The sequence below is a fragment of the Centropristis striata genome, chromosome 15, assembly GCF_030273125.1.
Source record: "Centropristis striata isolate RG_2023a ecotype Rhode Island chromosome 15, C.striata_1.0, whole genome shotgun sequence".
Classification (NCBI taxonomy): domain Eukaryota; kingdom Metazoa; phylum Chordata; class Actinopteri; order Perciformes; family Serranidae; genus Centropristis; species Centropristis striata.
The window spans coordinates 27,000,680-27,015,907 of record NC_081531.1 but is presented as its reverse complement, the minus strand read 5'-3'; the positions used below and the strand labels follow the sequence as shown (position 1 = coordinate 27,015,907).

Below are 15,228 nucleotides of genomic sequence, written 5' to 3'. Positions count from 1 at the left end.
AACGAAAAGTAGAATTCAAAAAACATTTTCGTTAACTGAAATAAAAATATATACAAGTGTGTATAAAAAAAGATAACTAACTGAAACTGTATTTTGTGGTTACAAAACTAACTTAAACTAACAAATTATAGTCAAAAAAACTTTTTTCATACATAATCCAGTGTTTCTATTTGAACATTCAGGAACACATGGTAAATATGTTTACTGAGACTGGGATGTCTATACTCGAACCAAAATTCAAAACACCCGGACCTGTAAGAGTTAATAAACTTATTGGGGCTGAGATGGATAAGACAAAGGAAATAAAGGCAAATGTATTATGACCTCGCACCCAACACATAGCCCATTACAAAAAATTTAAAACTAACACTAAAACTAATGAAAACTAAACTAAAAGTTGCTAACTCACTCTAGATACTAACTTAAACTAACTTAATTTGAAAACCAAAATTCACAACGAAATTAAAACTTAAACTAATGAAAAATCCCAAACTATTATAACCATGGTTTATGGCTGGGTATACATTTTCAGAACAGGTGGACAATAGTTTTAGTATGGAATTAAAAAAATGCACAGGTTAAATAACTTTTTGAATATTGTTCAGATGGACAACTTAGTCCCACATGACGGACTAAAAAATTAAGAAAGAATTAAGAATAAAAAAATGTGCAGCAATTTTAATACAGCAAATTGAATGCAAATAATTGGCTAAATAATGTATGGCAGATACTCTTTTTATCATTGCTGACATGTTCCAGATATGTAAATAATTAAATCAAATCAAGTAGAAAACCTTGAAAGGTGCAGAATCATGCTGCAATCTTGCTCTGAGCTAAAATGCTACCCGGCGCATGCGCATCAGCCCTCTCCATCACATGACGCGGTGATGAAGCCCCGCCCCCTCTGGAGGGTTTTGTAAAGGGTCACGTTGCGCTGCAGCAGTGAGACAGGAGACCAGCCGCATCCTCCGACCAGTTACCTGCACTCTCTAAGCCCAGAAACACCCATCAGCAGGTAAGAACCAAACCTGGTTTATCATTTAAAAAGCCCCAAACCAAATCCATGTGTTAGTTACTAAATATAGATTATTTTAATGATGATGGGAAGGCGGATGCTGCTCTACAATTTAAGCCAACTTAATCTTCCTAGCTAGTAGCGGCCGTAAGTAACCGTTTGTCTCCTTCAAAAGAAAGCTGTTAAAGTTTCTCTGCTTGTGGGTTTTTTTTTATTTTATGTAATTTTTGTATTTTAGTTGCGTATTTTAGCTCAACGGCTAAACAGGAAGGGCGAAGAAATGATGACCTTCAAGGATGACAGCGTGTAGAGGACAGCCTGTTGCGCCTTCTATCTGTTGAAACCAACACACACACACTTTTATTTCATGTTTGATTTGAGTAAATGTAGGGTATTAGTCACTTGATGGCGGCTGAGTCAGTAGCTGACAGTGTGTAGCTGTCGCTGCGCACGTAGACCACTGGTGATGTGATGGAGGCGGGGCGGGGTTAGGAAGACTACTAGATGTGTAGCACAGTGTACATCCAGCTTTAATGTCATACTACAATCACATTTCATCCTAAAAGAGTAACACAAGAATATTAACATACACATTTTCATTCAGTTAAACTTCACTCTTTACACAAACGTGAATATGTGCTGTGTTTCTTAGTATTCAGTAATTATAAACTGATTATATTTGGGTTTTGGACTGTTGGCTGCACCAAAAATGCATTTTAAACATGTGGGTTTGAATTTGAGGGACATTTTCCTATATTTTATAGGCCAAACCATCAATAGATTAAACTATGGAAAAATCAATAGAATAATCAATAATAAAGATACCTTGTGGTTAGGGCTGGGCGATATGGACCAAAAAGTCATATCCTGATATATTTAGGCTGAATATCGATATACATCCCGATATTTTTATCACAAAGTAAGAGCAAATGTTCAGTCAAAGTCAAATATGACATGTCACAAGTAGTTTTATTGAAACCGTTTATTTAAGTGAACATAAATACTGTATAACAACAGGAATACCTTTTAAATAAAAATCAAAGCTCCAAGTGCACATTTAATTAAAAAAAAAATCTTAAATAAAAGCTGCAGCTTCCCTGGAGCAAGGATCACAGTGCACAATTTGAACTTTATCGATATATGCGATATGGTCTAATTCCATATCACATTTAAAAATATATCATTATATCTTTTATATTGATATATCGCCCAGCCCTACTTGTGGTCCCTAATAGAAGTAGCCTTTATCTGAGGTCGGATTATCTTCTTTAAAAATGCTCAAGGTTAACTGTCAATAAGACAAAGACTGACATGAATTATTCACATTTGACAGGTGACTTAATCAATTATCATTATAGTGCTCATTAAATTTCATTAATTAATATTCATGTCACTCTATTACTTTACTAACCAAATAATTGTTTCAGCTCTAAAGTATAGAAATAACGTGGAGGTTTATACATAGATTAAAACTATTTTGACAATCAGGATGGATGTAAATCTTATAAGCATGATACTAGAATATAGTGTATATGACATACAACTTACTTGACATTTAAGTTATAGTTTTGCATAATACAGATTCATTGTAACCAAATGTAAATACATTTTTAACCAGAATCACCTGTTCTCCTCCTCTATGTAACTTTAAAGACAGTAGAGATCAGTGTTTCAGAGGAAAATGTCACCTTGTGTAATCTGCACATTTTCCACTGTGTAAATCTTTCTCTGTACTGCAATGAACGCAGTCTTGACATCTGCCTTTGACTCGTGTGTTGAGCTGCATGGGAAACAGTGCTCCCGCTAGCTCTGCTGGATCAAGGCCTGAGGAGAGAAACAGCCCAAACACAGGGACGTGCATCAGTGCCAAGGCCAGCAGCCCACCTGGTAACAAAATGCAGCACAGCACGCAGGCTTTTTACTTTTGACTAGTGCTGGAGCAATTGTCACCTCCTTGAAGCTCATCCGGCTTGCAATGTAGAGAAAAAACCCAGGTGGGTAAACCACAGACAAGGCAACAAGAAATATCATATTTTCTCTTCAAACACCCTGATCCTGTCTTTACTCACATGTTTATCGCATTATATTTGCTATCAAGATCCTTGCCCACAGCGTTATAGCAATATAGTATGCAGCTTCAAATATATTATAGGTAATGCTTGCAGCAATGCATAAAAAGACCTGTTGCAGCATGATTGCTTGCTGTAGATGTAGATTCTGGATTGAGTTTCATATCAACATATTTTTGGTCTCAGACTGCATCTTGGGTTGGTAAGTGAGCCTATGCAGCATCAGTTGTACAGAGAAGGATTGATTGACTGTTGTAGTGTGATCTAATCATCCTGTGTCCTTTCTACGCTGAAGGCTTAAACTGGATGAAAGCGCCATCATTTTTAACTTTAATGCATGACTGTGAGTCTGATCTTCAGTATGATTTATGTTCGCTGCATTTGACTGATTTTAATCAGTAGTATTATTTAACATGCAGTTATAACAGTTTTGAGAGGCAGTGCATGACGCCACAGTAGGGAGTTGGCTGTTGCATCTTGGTGTCGCAGTGCAGAAATGGTGTTGGTCTTGTTGAGGCCTACCACTATGCAACAGGCTGAAATCAAAACTACAGAAGGACAAAATGGAAAGACAACTAAATATCAAGCTGTAAGCTTAATATTTAGCTATTTCTCAGGTCAAACCTGAAGTGCAGTGTAAAAGCTATATTTCTCATATCAAGGAGTGATTTACTTCATCAGAAGGTTCTATGGAGCTGTCTGAAAGATAAACCTTGGCACCAGTGGTAGTGTGTCATAACGGTATCAGAAGGTTGCCATTTCAAATCATGTCAGAGTGACATTTTTGCAGTAATGTGCGTAAAGGAAGATTACTATGCAAGCCAGCGTTTCATGAAAGTGCCCTTGACCAAGACCAAAGATTCATTCCTTTGTCTTAAGAGATTAATAGGATATCAGAAATTCATGTTTAAGGTTTTGAAACTTGTATTGAATATCGCATTTGCATAATACCAGGGTTGGGAAATTAGCAAAAATTTGGCTGGTGGCAGGTGAAGTTGGTTGACTTACCAGGTAAACATGGGGGGCATTAAATAAACAACAACTATTGAATAATTCTATGAAAAAGTCAACTCAACAGTCAGGCGCCCTTCCTAAATATTGTGCATCTTTAGGTCAGAATGCCAGACCTAAAGATGGTGTCTGTTCAGTTTAATAAAATTTGCTTTACTCTTTCTCCCGCTGGCCCAGTTTCTGTTGTAATTCTGCAATTGGCCACTGGGAAAACTGTCTACAACAACGCTCTATGATACATCCATGGGTAAAAGTTTCCTACTGGGTCTCCTCCTGCAATTTCTCTACCAGTCAAAGATCGCAACACAGACATCGTGGCAGGGGGCGGGGCCCAGTTCATTCAAATGAAAGCTGCTCAGTGGTGGAACAACTTAATTTCCCAAATTGTCTAATATAACATAGATTAATTATTGATTTTCAGGATGGTTGAATCAATACACATTTATGACATGTTAAATCAATATTTTTTAATATTTGCTACAGTTAGCATTTCTGCCATTTTGGAACAAAATTACGTTGACCAGCCAGTTTAGCTGCGTGACGTTCTCACTAGGCCTTTCCAAACTGTCACCTTGGAGAAGCTAATTTTGATGAGGGGTAGCTTTATTTTTTAGGTCATACAGGATTTAAAAAGCCTCAATCCATTTTTTCTGGGCTTTTGTGTGGCAGTGAAGCTTCTCTTTTCAGACGACATCAGTCCAGTACAGAATACTTAAATAAACAAATAAATAAATCATTCAAGAAAGCTCACCAGTTTCACTAAAGAAGAAAAAGCCTCACTCTTCACTTGATCATATTATCTGTATGATTCATAACCCAGAATGATGGATTTTCTTATTTTAGTTTGTCACATCTGCAGTGCTATCGCTTGCAGCAGGTGATATTACATAGTATGCAGAACACTCTGGAGATTTCTGTTGTTTCAGTTGATGTTTTAAATAGCTGAAATGTTTTTGTTATAAATAACTGCTAGACATCACATTTTGGTCACTACCGTGTTGTTTGGATATTGATTAAATGGAATCAGAGTAAGTACAGAAACATGCATTGCAGAGATATATTTTTTAGCAGTGCAGGTGTGAAACTGTGTGTTGGCAGCAAACCTGCTCCAGGCAGATCATATATCACAGGCAGGTTACATGACCACAATAGGGCATTGTCCTTCAACTCAAGGTCCTCTTTCTGTGCCTTCAGACGATAAAAAATGTGTGATCAGAAACATTTCAAGGCTTTATTGTGTCACAGTATTGTGCTCCATGTTTCCAATGAAAAGAGGAAGCTTTGGTTTTAAACCCGATTGGTAACTTTCTTTTGTGTTTAACTGAACATTGCATAAGGTGATGATTTCCTGTCGCCTTTCAAATGATTTTGCAATATTTCCTCAGCAGAAACCCAACCACACTGGACCTAAAGTCATTGAAAATGTATTGTTGAAGCACGCAGGTGCTTCACAAAAGATAGCAAGTGTTTGCTGAGCATGATTTGACTAGTGCAGCAGTGGAGCAGGGCTGTGCACACATAAACATACTGAAGTGTCACACATCATGCCTGTGCCCTTGGGTTGGCCTTTATCAAGTGTAAATGTCCACTCTTTTACACTGGAGAGGTCTGAATGCACCTTCCTGGTCAAACTTTTCCCCTCCAGGGCTGTTTTGTCCCCTGCAGGCCTCTTTAATTTCACCTGCATGTAAAATTCAACTGCTGGCAGTGAGCCTCGCTTGACATTTGTGTTATGGTAACTGCACACTGTTTTCACTGGAAAGCCTGTGTGTGCGATCTAGAGGTTGTTATCTCAAAGCTTTAAGCTGAGGATTAACACGAAGGTAATGAGGAATGTCAGCCACTGTCCTGCCACAGAAAACCAGCCTCAGTTGGGAATCCAGTGGGCAGTTTATTTTGGAGCTACGATAAACCCTCCTTGTAGATTTTTTTTAGCATGATGTCGTCGCTGTGCTCTATATTTTAAAATCCTCACAAAGATATTCTCTCTCTCTGGTAATAAAATACATTTAAGTCTTAGGTGTTATTTGTCACAAAAGGAGTAGCTCCCAACCATCAAACAGATTAATTTACAGCTGATCCAATATTGCGGCACATGCTGGAGTACTTGAGAACAAAGCTATAACCAGTGACGTCACTCGGAGGGAGTGGCTTGGCAGTCTGTGCAGTTGACCAGAAAGTCACAGCTTGTTCCCTGGCAGATCCTGCATTAGTGGGAGAGTGATGCATTTCAGGGATGTGCGAAAACGGGAATTTACAAATCCCATGTGTGTTCATCTTGTCCAGTAGCTGATTTTTTTACTCAGAAAACAAAAGCATTTCTCAGTGAGCATTACACAGGGTTCAGGAGATGCAAGTGTTGCTGAGGAGAGAGAAATGAGCCGTGCTGCATTCAGTCCTGCAGCTATAATGAGGACTGGCAGCAGAGTATATAGGAACACTGTTACATAATCGCTCCCTCTCTGTCTTCTGTGCTTCACATGGGGTGGGGAGGGGTTACGTAACTGCTTATTTACGGCAGATTGAAGAAGGGAATAGGGGACAAAATAATCTGGTTTGAAGCATGTACGTGCATGTTAGAACATCGTGACAGCACTGCTGCTGCCATCAGTGTGGCTGGACAACATACTAAAGAGAAAATTATTCCTTTCAGCAAACACAGTAATTTCAACCCCAGATGGCATAAGTAACATTTAACATTTTTTTCTCATGAAGCAGGAAGCACATCTCCTGCTCATAGTCATTGGTTTGATCACATCTCACACATTCTGGGTTCTTGGATTGTCTCACTAGAAGTGCCATCTTGTAGGGGCTTTTGCCATTTTCACCCATCCTCCAGCACTCACTGAGAACAGCTCGGCGCTGCAGCGAGGTAGCCATGTCGTTAGACAATAGAGGGACATAAAAGGGGGGCCAGTGCTGGGCAGTCGTCCAGGTCAGTACACCGTGAAACAATGTGACCTCTTCATGGCTTTTTCTCTCTTTCAGCCACCATGACTCACCAGTATCCCGCACTGACTGCTGAGCAGAAGAAAGAACTGCAGGACATCGCTGAGAGGATAGTAGCTCCAGGAAAAGGCATCCTCGCAGCTGATGAATCCACCGGTATGTGTGTGTGTGTGTGTGTGTGTGTGTGATTTACAACATCATGACAGAATCACAAACATCTTACTTGTGACAAAGGGGGTGGGCGATATGGCCAAAATCTTCCATCATCTCCATTATAACATTTTAATAAAATTTGATAAAAAAAGTGGTTTTGGGTGGGGGTCGGTGGCACAGTCGGTAGCGATGTCGCTTCACAGCTAGAAGGTCCTGGGACGCTGTGGGCGTTGGAGGCGTGTCCCCACCTCCATGTCTCCCGTGGGGCTGGTCGGGGTCGGCAAAAGGGCCTTTCTGTGTGGAGTTCGCATTTTCTCCTCTTGTCCCCCGAAGTTCCCCTCACAGGGACCTCTCACAAAAACATGCAATGATCCTGGTCGCTATACAGACCTCTGGTCGGTCGGGGCCCCTGATGGGTGGGAAAAAGAACCAGTGGGAATAACGTGATCCTCCCACGCACTACGTCCTACCAGGGAAGGGAAATGAAGCAGTCTGCTAACTGCTCATGTCATGGAGGGAGCATGGGTCTAGTTCAGGGCTCTTGAGAGAAGGTTCATGGATCATGCAATAGGCAATTGACAGAGTGAAAAAATAAATGGGTTACAAAAATCGTGGGATAAAACTATATTTTTAAAAAAAAGTTGGTTTTGGATAAACATACTGTACTTCAAATTTGATGACTTTCTCATTTGGAACTTCCATAGGCTACAAACAAAAACATCTACCTCACCTGAAAAAAACAATAGAATAGATGGAAATATTTAGAAATCATCAATACTGTTCATGAAGTCTCTCTTAATTTACGAGTGAATATCTATGTGTGTGTGTTGTTGTCTACAGGCAGCATGGCGAAACGTTTAAACCCCATCGGGGTTGAGAACACAGAGGAGAACAGGCGTCGCTACCGCCAGCTGCTCTTCACAGCCGACCAGCGCATCGACAGCTGTATCGGAGGAGTCATCTTCTTCCATGAAACCCTCTACCAGAACACAGATGATGGCACTAACTTCGCCAAGCTCATCAAAGACCGCGGCATTGTTGTCGGCATCAAGGTACACAATGCTGAATGCTGTAGTCAACAATTTAAACCAATAAACCTCCAGGGTAAACCTCTTTAATGTGAAAATATTAGGTTTCCATTAGGGGTTAAAATAATAATTATTCAATGATTTTTTATTGCTCACACCCTGAGGCCACTTTTGTGTAGATTATTAATGATAATGATGATAAACAGCTTTGTTTTTATCATCTAATGTTTGTTTTATTAAAATGGCTTTAGATTAATCAAATTAATTAACAATTTATCATTCTGTTGTTCATTTTACAACCAATTTACCTCTATGTTTCCATTCACATGCATTTTTATCAGTTATTATTCGTCACTTACACCACTTACACCTCATCTCAGTCTTCTAAAACATAGGAAGGTGAGTCTAGGAAACTGGGCCATATTTGGTGGTTGTCTCTGGATGTCTCCACAACTACAGTGTTGATATTACCCTGCAGCCAAGTATTTCAGTTCAGCAGGCAAAAACACAAGCGTCGTCTGTTTGTTTTCATGCAGAGTGTAGGAACTTTTCTAGTTTCACCAGTCACAGCATGTTTAGACACACACACAGACCCACTCATAACAGCAGATCAGGCTGAGAGGACAAACTGGGTGAAAGGTTGTTTATGACGTACGTTCAGGAAAGTTGATTGTATTTTGAATTGTGCACTTGAGATATCGAATTTAAATTTTAAAAAATCTCTGCGTCCCTCTTTACAGGTGGACAAAGGTGTCGTGCCCCTCGCTGGAACAAATGGAGAGACCACCACTCAGGGTAGGTGGCATCAGAAACGCACATCATCAAAGCTTCTAGGGATGGATACTGTCAGTGTTTTATCAGTACATGTCTGAATGTTTATGCTATGTACACAGGTGTATTGATAAACCCTGGAGCCTGTTTGATAGTGGGTTTCATTATCCAGCCTTGAAACAACATAAACATCACAACAACAAAAAAACTGCTGTGTTTCTGACGGTTGGTTCTTGATGTGTGTTGTAATGTAGGTCTGGATGGGCTGTCTGAGCGCTGTGCACAGTACAAGAAGGACGGCGCAGACTTTGCCAAGTGGCGCTCTGTGCTGAAGATCAGCGAAACCACACCATCTGAGCTGGCTATCTATGAGAATGCCAATGTTCTGGCACGATATGCCAGCATCTGCCAGCAGGTTGGTGTGACATTAATTATTTAGTTCAGTTATTTTCGAACATTATCAGGCATTATAACAAACTGTACTGTATCTGTACGACTTTGAGAGTTTGCCTTAAATTTAGGGCTGGGTGATATGGACCAAAAGACATATCTCCATATATTTAGGCTGTATGTCGATATACAATATATATCCCAATATATACAACCTAAACAAGTTTTATTTTATTTTGCTGTTTTATTTTGTTTTTATTTTTCTTTCTTTTTTTTTGCTATTCATATTTTAGTTCACATCAATATCTGAGTATAGTCTGGACCTGTAAGAACTTTTCATTTTTAATTTAATTTTAGTTTTATTTAATTTGCCATTTCTTAACTCCCACTGTCTTAAATTGAATGATGTGTGATATGTGCCTCTTTTGTGTGTGTGTGTGTGTGTGTGTGTGTGTGTGTGTGTGTGTGTGTATGAGGACTCTATACTGTAAACAAAATCTACCTCTGGGTACAAATAAATACAAAAATACAAATGTTCATTCAAAGTCAAAGCCAAATATGACATGTCACAAGTAGTTTTATTGAAACTGATGATTTGAGTGAACATAAATACTGTATAACAACAGGAGTACCTTTTTTTTTTAATTGAAGCTCCATAAAGTGCACCTTTAATAAAATAAACTATTATTAAAATAGCCTATGAAATAAAATCTATCAATAAAACCAATCATATAAATATATTCATATGAGAAAAGAATAATGAACAGTACATAATAACTACATATGACAAATCCTAGTAAGGGCAGCATTTATATATCAAGAAAGGGGGGAAAAAAGAACTCTATCGATATAGGCGATATGGTCTAATTCCATATCACATTTAAAAATATATCGATATATCTTTTATATCGCTATATCACCCAGCCCTACTTAAACTTATACTTTGTAATGTCTCTTAGAATGGCATCGTTCCTATTGTGGAGCCTGAGATTCTTCCTGACGGAGAGCACGACCTGAAGCGTTGCCAGTACGTCACTGAGAAGGTGAATATCCTGAGGACTAACGTATAACACAAACCACTGAATACACGTTCTATTTCGCTACATTTTACAAAACAACGCTCTCGATGTCTCTCTCTCTGTTGATGCCAGGTCCTAGCTGCAGTGTACAAGGCTCTGTCAGACCACCACGTGTACCTGGAAGGGACCCTGCTGAAACCCAACATGGTCACAGCTGGACACTCCTGCCCCAACAAGTACGCCAGCGAGGAAATCGCAATGGCTACCGTCACTGCCCTGCGCCGCACTGTGCCTCCTGCTGTCACAGGTCAGAGACAGATATAAGATACAAACGTGAATTATGATGGGATCCATATGATATGTCAGTGAAGTGTTTATATTCAATGTCTTATATGAAGTCACATCTATGTATAATTTGGCAGAGGGACAATATTACCTAAATATTACTAATACACTTTCAGCTATAGTACCAATAATGTATTGTATTCAGTTTGAATTCTACCGTATTATATTTTTACAGATCCAACATTTTTTAATAATTTCCAAATTTTTGGTTTATGCTTATTTTAAATTAAACCTAGATTAAAGTCATTTTGATGAAATATCAATATTTTAAGTCTTTGGTCCCTCTCCTGGCAGACTGTTAGTCATAAATGATTCATTAAAAAATGTGTGGATTTTCTTTTCTTCTAAATTTTATATTTAACAATATAAACAGTTCACAGTTTGGGCTGTGATATATGTCGTCATTTTGGCTTTTTTTTTTTTTAAGAAAACATACTTTTCAATCCTGCTGGAAAATTTTGGGGGGTTCAGAGTTAAATACCAGAATTGTATGCTTACTTATAGACAAATTCCCCATTTTTCTTCTTTAACTGACCTGCTGTTGGAATGAATTGATTGGAAGTGTACTGGCTGTATGCTGCCTCTATTTCATGCCATTTTTTTTAAACATTCATAGAGTTTAAAGGCTTAATTGTTTTATAAAATCAAAGTGTTTTCGTGTTTCCTCAGGAGTGACATTCCTGTCAGGTGGCCAGTCTGAAGAGGAGGCCAGCGTGAACCTTAACTCCATCAACACCTGTCCGCTCGCCAAGCCCTGGGCCCTGACTTTCTCCTACGGCCGCGCCCTGCAGGCCTCTGCCCTGAACGCATGGAGAGGAGAGCTGAACAACGAGAAGGCTGCCACTGAGGAGTTCATCAAACGTGCTGAGGTCAGACAGAAACGCAGGACGCATCCTTGTAGAGTGAAATTAAACAACATTTAAACTTCCTTCCTACAACATTGTTTAATTGTTTTTTAACTGTCTCTCCTGCAGGCAAATGGACAGGCTGCGCTTGGCAAGTACGAGTCTTCTGGAAGTGGTGCTTCTGCAGGACAGTCCCTCTATGTGGCTAACCACGCCTACTAAACATCTACTTCATTCAACTGTGGCCTAGTTATAGTCTTATATCTGCTCTGCTATTTCCCCTCACTCCTCCATCTATCACGGGCCTGCGCTGTCTACTGTACTTTAGAGTTGTCTGATTAAAATTATGATTAGGTATATGTATTTAAAACATAATGTGAAACTACCATTCTAAAGTTAACAGGCTTGTTTTTTTCTCTATTTAACCAAACAAATTAAAACTGCTTTGAGACAATTTATCACTGAAGTGGTAATTTATATTACGTCATTTCAGAGGCTCCAAAATTTCAACAGTAAATCAAGATAATCAGTCAGTAAACAATTCATGCCTCTTCTTAAATACTCCTGTCTCCACACCCGGTCCTGTCTCCCTTTCTCCCCCACATGATAAATCTTGAGCCGCTCCCAAGCAGGGAGGTGAGTGTGTTGATGTTTCGCTTCTGTCAAAACGCAGCATTGGCTCATCATTAAAGTGCTATAGCAACATCTCCCCTGACAGTGGGACCAACAGGTGGCAGCATCAGTGCATCCATTAAGGGACAAAAGGACAAGACAGACAGTGTGAAGACGATTCAGATTGAGGTGATATTTGAGCGACTGTCCAAAAGTGCGGAGTGCTTGTTGTAGCTCCAGCAGAGGTCAGTAGACCCTCACCAGGATTCATCCTAACCTTTTCTGTTCACACGCTTCTAATCACCACTAATCAGAGAAACATCTTGTGTGTCTATTCTCAGTATAACATTATCTTTAAATTACATACAGTAATTAATGTATTCAGTTGTGTGAAGGTGTCGATATTATGTGATGCTTGTGTGTGTGTGTCATCCACCCCCCTCCTGATTCCCCCAGCCCGCCCCACGGCAAAAGGAGATGGTTTCTATTGACATAATGTGGACCAATACGTGGGGTTAGCAGCAAGGGGGAAACAGTCACTGCTGTGTTGGATTACTGTGATGTTTGTGATGTTAATATTGTTCTTGAAGCACTTGGTGTGTCAAATAGTGGAGAAAAATAAACATTAAAAACTAGCAGAGATCTCTTTGTGTGATATTATTGTTGCTATATCTATACCAATCCTTTATTTTTGGACACACTCAGCCACAACAGTCAAAAATAGCCTTCCTGTATCCCATTATATAGAACATGTTGTGTTCATCCAGCCATTGTACTTTCTACTTGGTTAAATATAGCCATGGAAGATGTATTTAGATCCTTTACCTAAGTAGAAGTACTAATACCACACTGAAAATATCCCAAGTAGAAGTCCTGCATTCAAAACCTTACTTGAGTAAAATTATTACTATATATATATATATATATATATATGACCAAGGGAAATGATTTCTTTACCCTTTAGAATCAATTTAAATTCACAGATTGTGATCAACTCAGACAATTTCAATTCCTTTTGCAAATTTACATAAAGGATCATAAGTAAAAGTAGTCATTCCTGCAAAAAAAAAGTTCCCTGTCAGTGTTTTACTATAATACATGCTGTTGTTTGGATTGATATTACCACTGCATTACTGTATATGTTACATTTTATTGTTGTAGATATGCGGATATATATACAAGATCATTTTATGTTTGTAGTGTCACTGTCCAATAAGAACCACATATCTCTAAAAAGTCAGCTTTTCATTGGTTCAGAAAAAAGGTTTTTGGCCCTAAAAAGGGGTTTGAAATCATTAAGTTTATGTCGTAGTGGGAGTTTCTTCAGCACATAAAGGAACACTTTAGTCATTCGGCAACAATAACACAGGAGAGCTAAATCTTGCATTGGGCTTAAAGGTTAGATCAGTAAGTCACGGGTACAATCGTAAGATCAGCTTAATTAATTTAGACTGGCAAAGTGAAAAAATAGTGCCTGCTCCTTAATGCCACATGGGGTGCCATTATGCAATGTCCACCACTCCCAATTATTCCAATAAATCTGCTTAGTGTCAAGTGTGGTTGTACATGCTGTGATCAGTGCACAGGAAAATAGCAGCTATCCTCTCCATAAAAACACTCTGGATAAGTCAAAAATGATGCTGTCCTGTTTTATTTACATCAGTAAAATACAGTCATAACAATGAGCTTTAGATTAGGCTGTTTAGATGTTTAGAGTAGTGAGCAGCAGCAATTATTCACCTGTCAGTCCCTTTTATTTTTTATTTATACATACAGAAATGTTCTTGTTGGCCACACAACAATAACAACAGGAGCAACTGTAGACCTACATTCAGATATTACTCTCCTCCTTTTGAGATTTTTGTTGTTGTTGCTTCTCCATATCTGTAAACAAAGTGGGCAAAACAATGAAAACATAAATAAAACATACATATTTAAATACAAATATAGAAAAATAAATAGATAACTCAGTTCGAAGCTACATTAAAAAGTAGCTCTTGAGTTTGATTTTGAAAATATCACATTTAGCTGTTGGGGATTAATATTTCTTCAAAAAACAATAAACACTTCTTTCCTTTTTTGGTCATTTTGTATTTAGCTAAAAGTATTTTACTTTTTTTAGTTTTAAAATGTGATTTTTCTGTCGACCACATGAGGCACACACAATTAAGTTCTGCCCAATTGTGCTATGGCCTGCAAGATCCGAGTGGAAAATTCAAAGTGCAGTAGTAGATCTGAAGCTACTAAATTCGCGTAAGAAGCATAAGAACAGATCAGTGGATTTAGTCAATGAATTCTATTATCATCAAGAACAAAATGACAGTGAATACACACAGATTTTTACAGATGGGTCAAAGGATCCTCAAACAGAAACAACAGGGGCAGCAGTAGTGGTTCCCAGCCTTCAGACAACAATAAGCAAAATAGCCTCAGATTATTTGAGCATGTATGCTGTGGAATTATGTGCACTCCTTTTAGCAGTTGATTGGGTGGAAAACAGTAAAGCAAACAAAATACTCATCTGTAGTGATTCAGTTTCAGCAGCACTGTCATCTGTCAAGACCGGAGCTGCCAAATTACACAAAGATCTACTGTATGAGATCCTATTCATGTTATCTAGATTAACAGAACAAGGGGAAAATATTGTATTTATGTGGGTCCGAGCCCACTCAGGAATCCCAGGAAATGAAAAAGTGGACAAGTTGGCGAAGGAGCCAGCAAAGAGAGAAGATGTAGAAATAAGGGTCAAACTTTAAAAATCAGAGGGAAAAAGCATAATCTGGAGGGAATTGGGGAAAAAATGGCAACAGTACTTGGATGGTGAAACTAAGAAAAGGCACCTGCATAACACTGAGAACTCAACACAGCAAAAACTGGAGTGTTGAATCAACTCCCACAGAGTCAATTTTAACACTTTTTGAGGGTTTATATAGCTCCACACTCTACAGAGTTAAATCAACATTTTCAAAATAGTTAATTATTTAACACTGTGCTAAGAGTTACTTTTTAACTCACTAAACT

General features: G+C 38.6%; 1 protein-coding gene across 1 annotated transcript; it reads left to right on the top strand.

The window, feature by feature from the left end:
- The first annotated feature begins 917 nt into the window (after positions 1-917).
- Positions 918-12,842, top strand: aldocb (aldolase C, fructose-bisphosphate, b). The gene is made up of 9 exons (XM_059351762.1): positions 918-1,015; positions 7,084-7,200; positions 8,038-8,249; positions 8,966-9,020; positions 9,251-9,411; positions 10,346-10,429; positions 10,538-10,712; positions 11,420-11,619; positions 11,725-12,842. The coding sequence occupies exons 2-9, from the start codon at positions 7,089-7,091 to the stop codon at positions 11,815-11,817; spliced, it is 1,092 nt and encodes a 363-aa protein (XP_059207745.1). The 5' UTR covers positions 918-1,015; positions 7,084-7,088; the 3' UTR covers positions 11,818-12,842.
- The last annotated feature ends 2,386 nt before the right edge of the window (positions 12,843-15,228 follow it).

Excerpts from the sequence above, each read along its gene's own strand:
- aldocb (XM_059351762.1), top strand. The coding sequence starts at position 7,089 with ATGACTCACCAGTATCCCGCACTGACTGCTGAGCAGAAGAAAGAACTG. Across the intron at positions 9,412-10,345 it reads ATGCCAGCATCTGCCAGCAG|AATGGCATCGTTCCTATTGT; the intron begins GTTGGTGTGACA and ends AATGTCTCTTAG. Across the intron at positions 11,620-11,724 it reads AGTTCATCAAACGTGCTGAG|GCAAATGGACAGGCTGCGCT; the intron begins GTCAGACAGAAA and ends TCTCTCCTGCAG.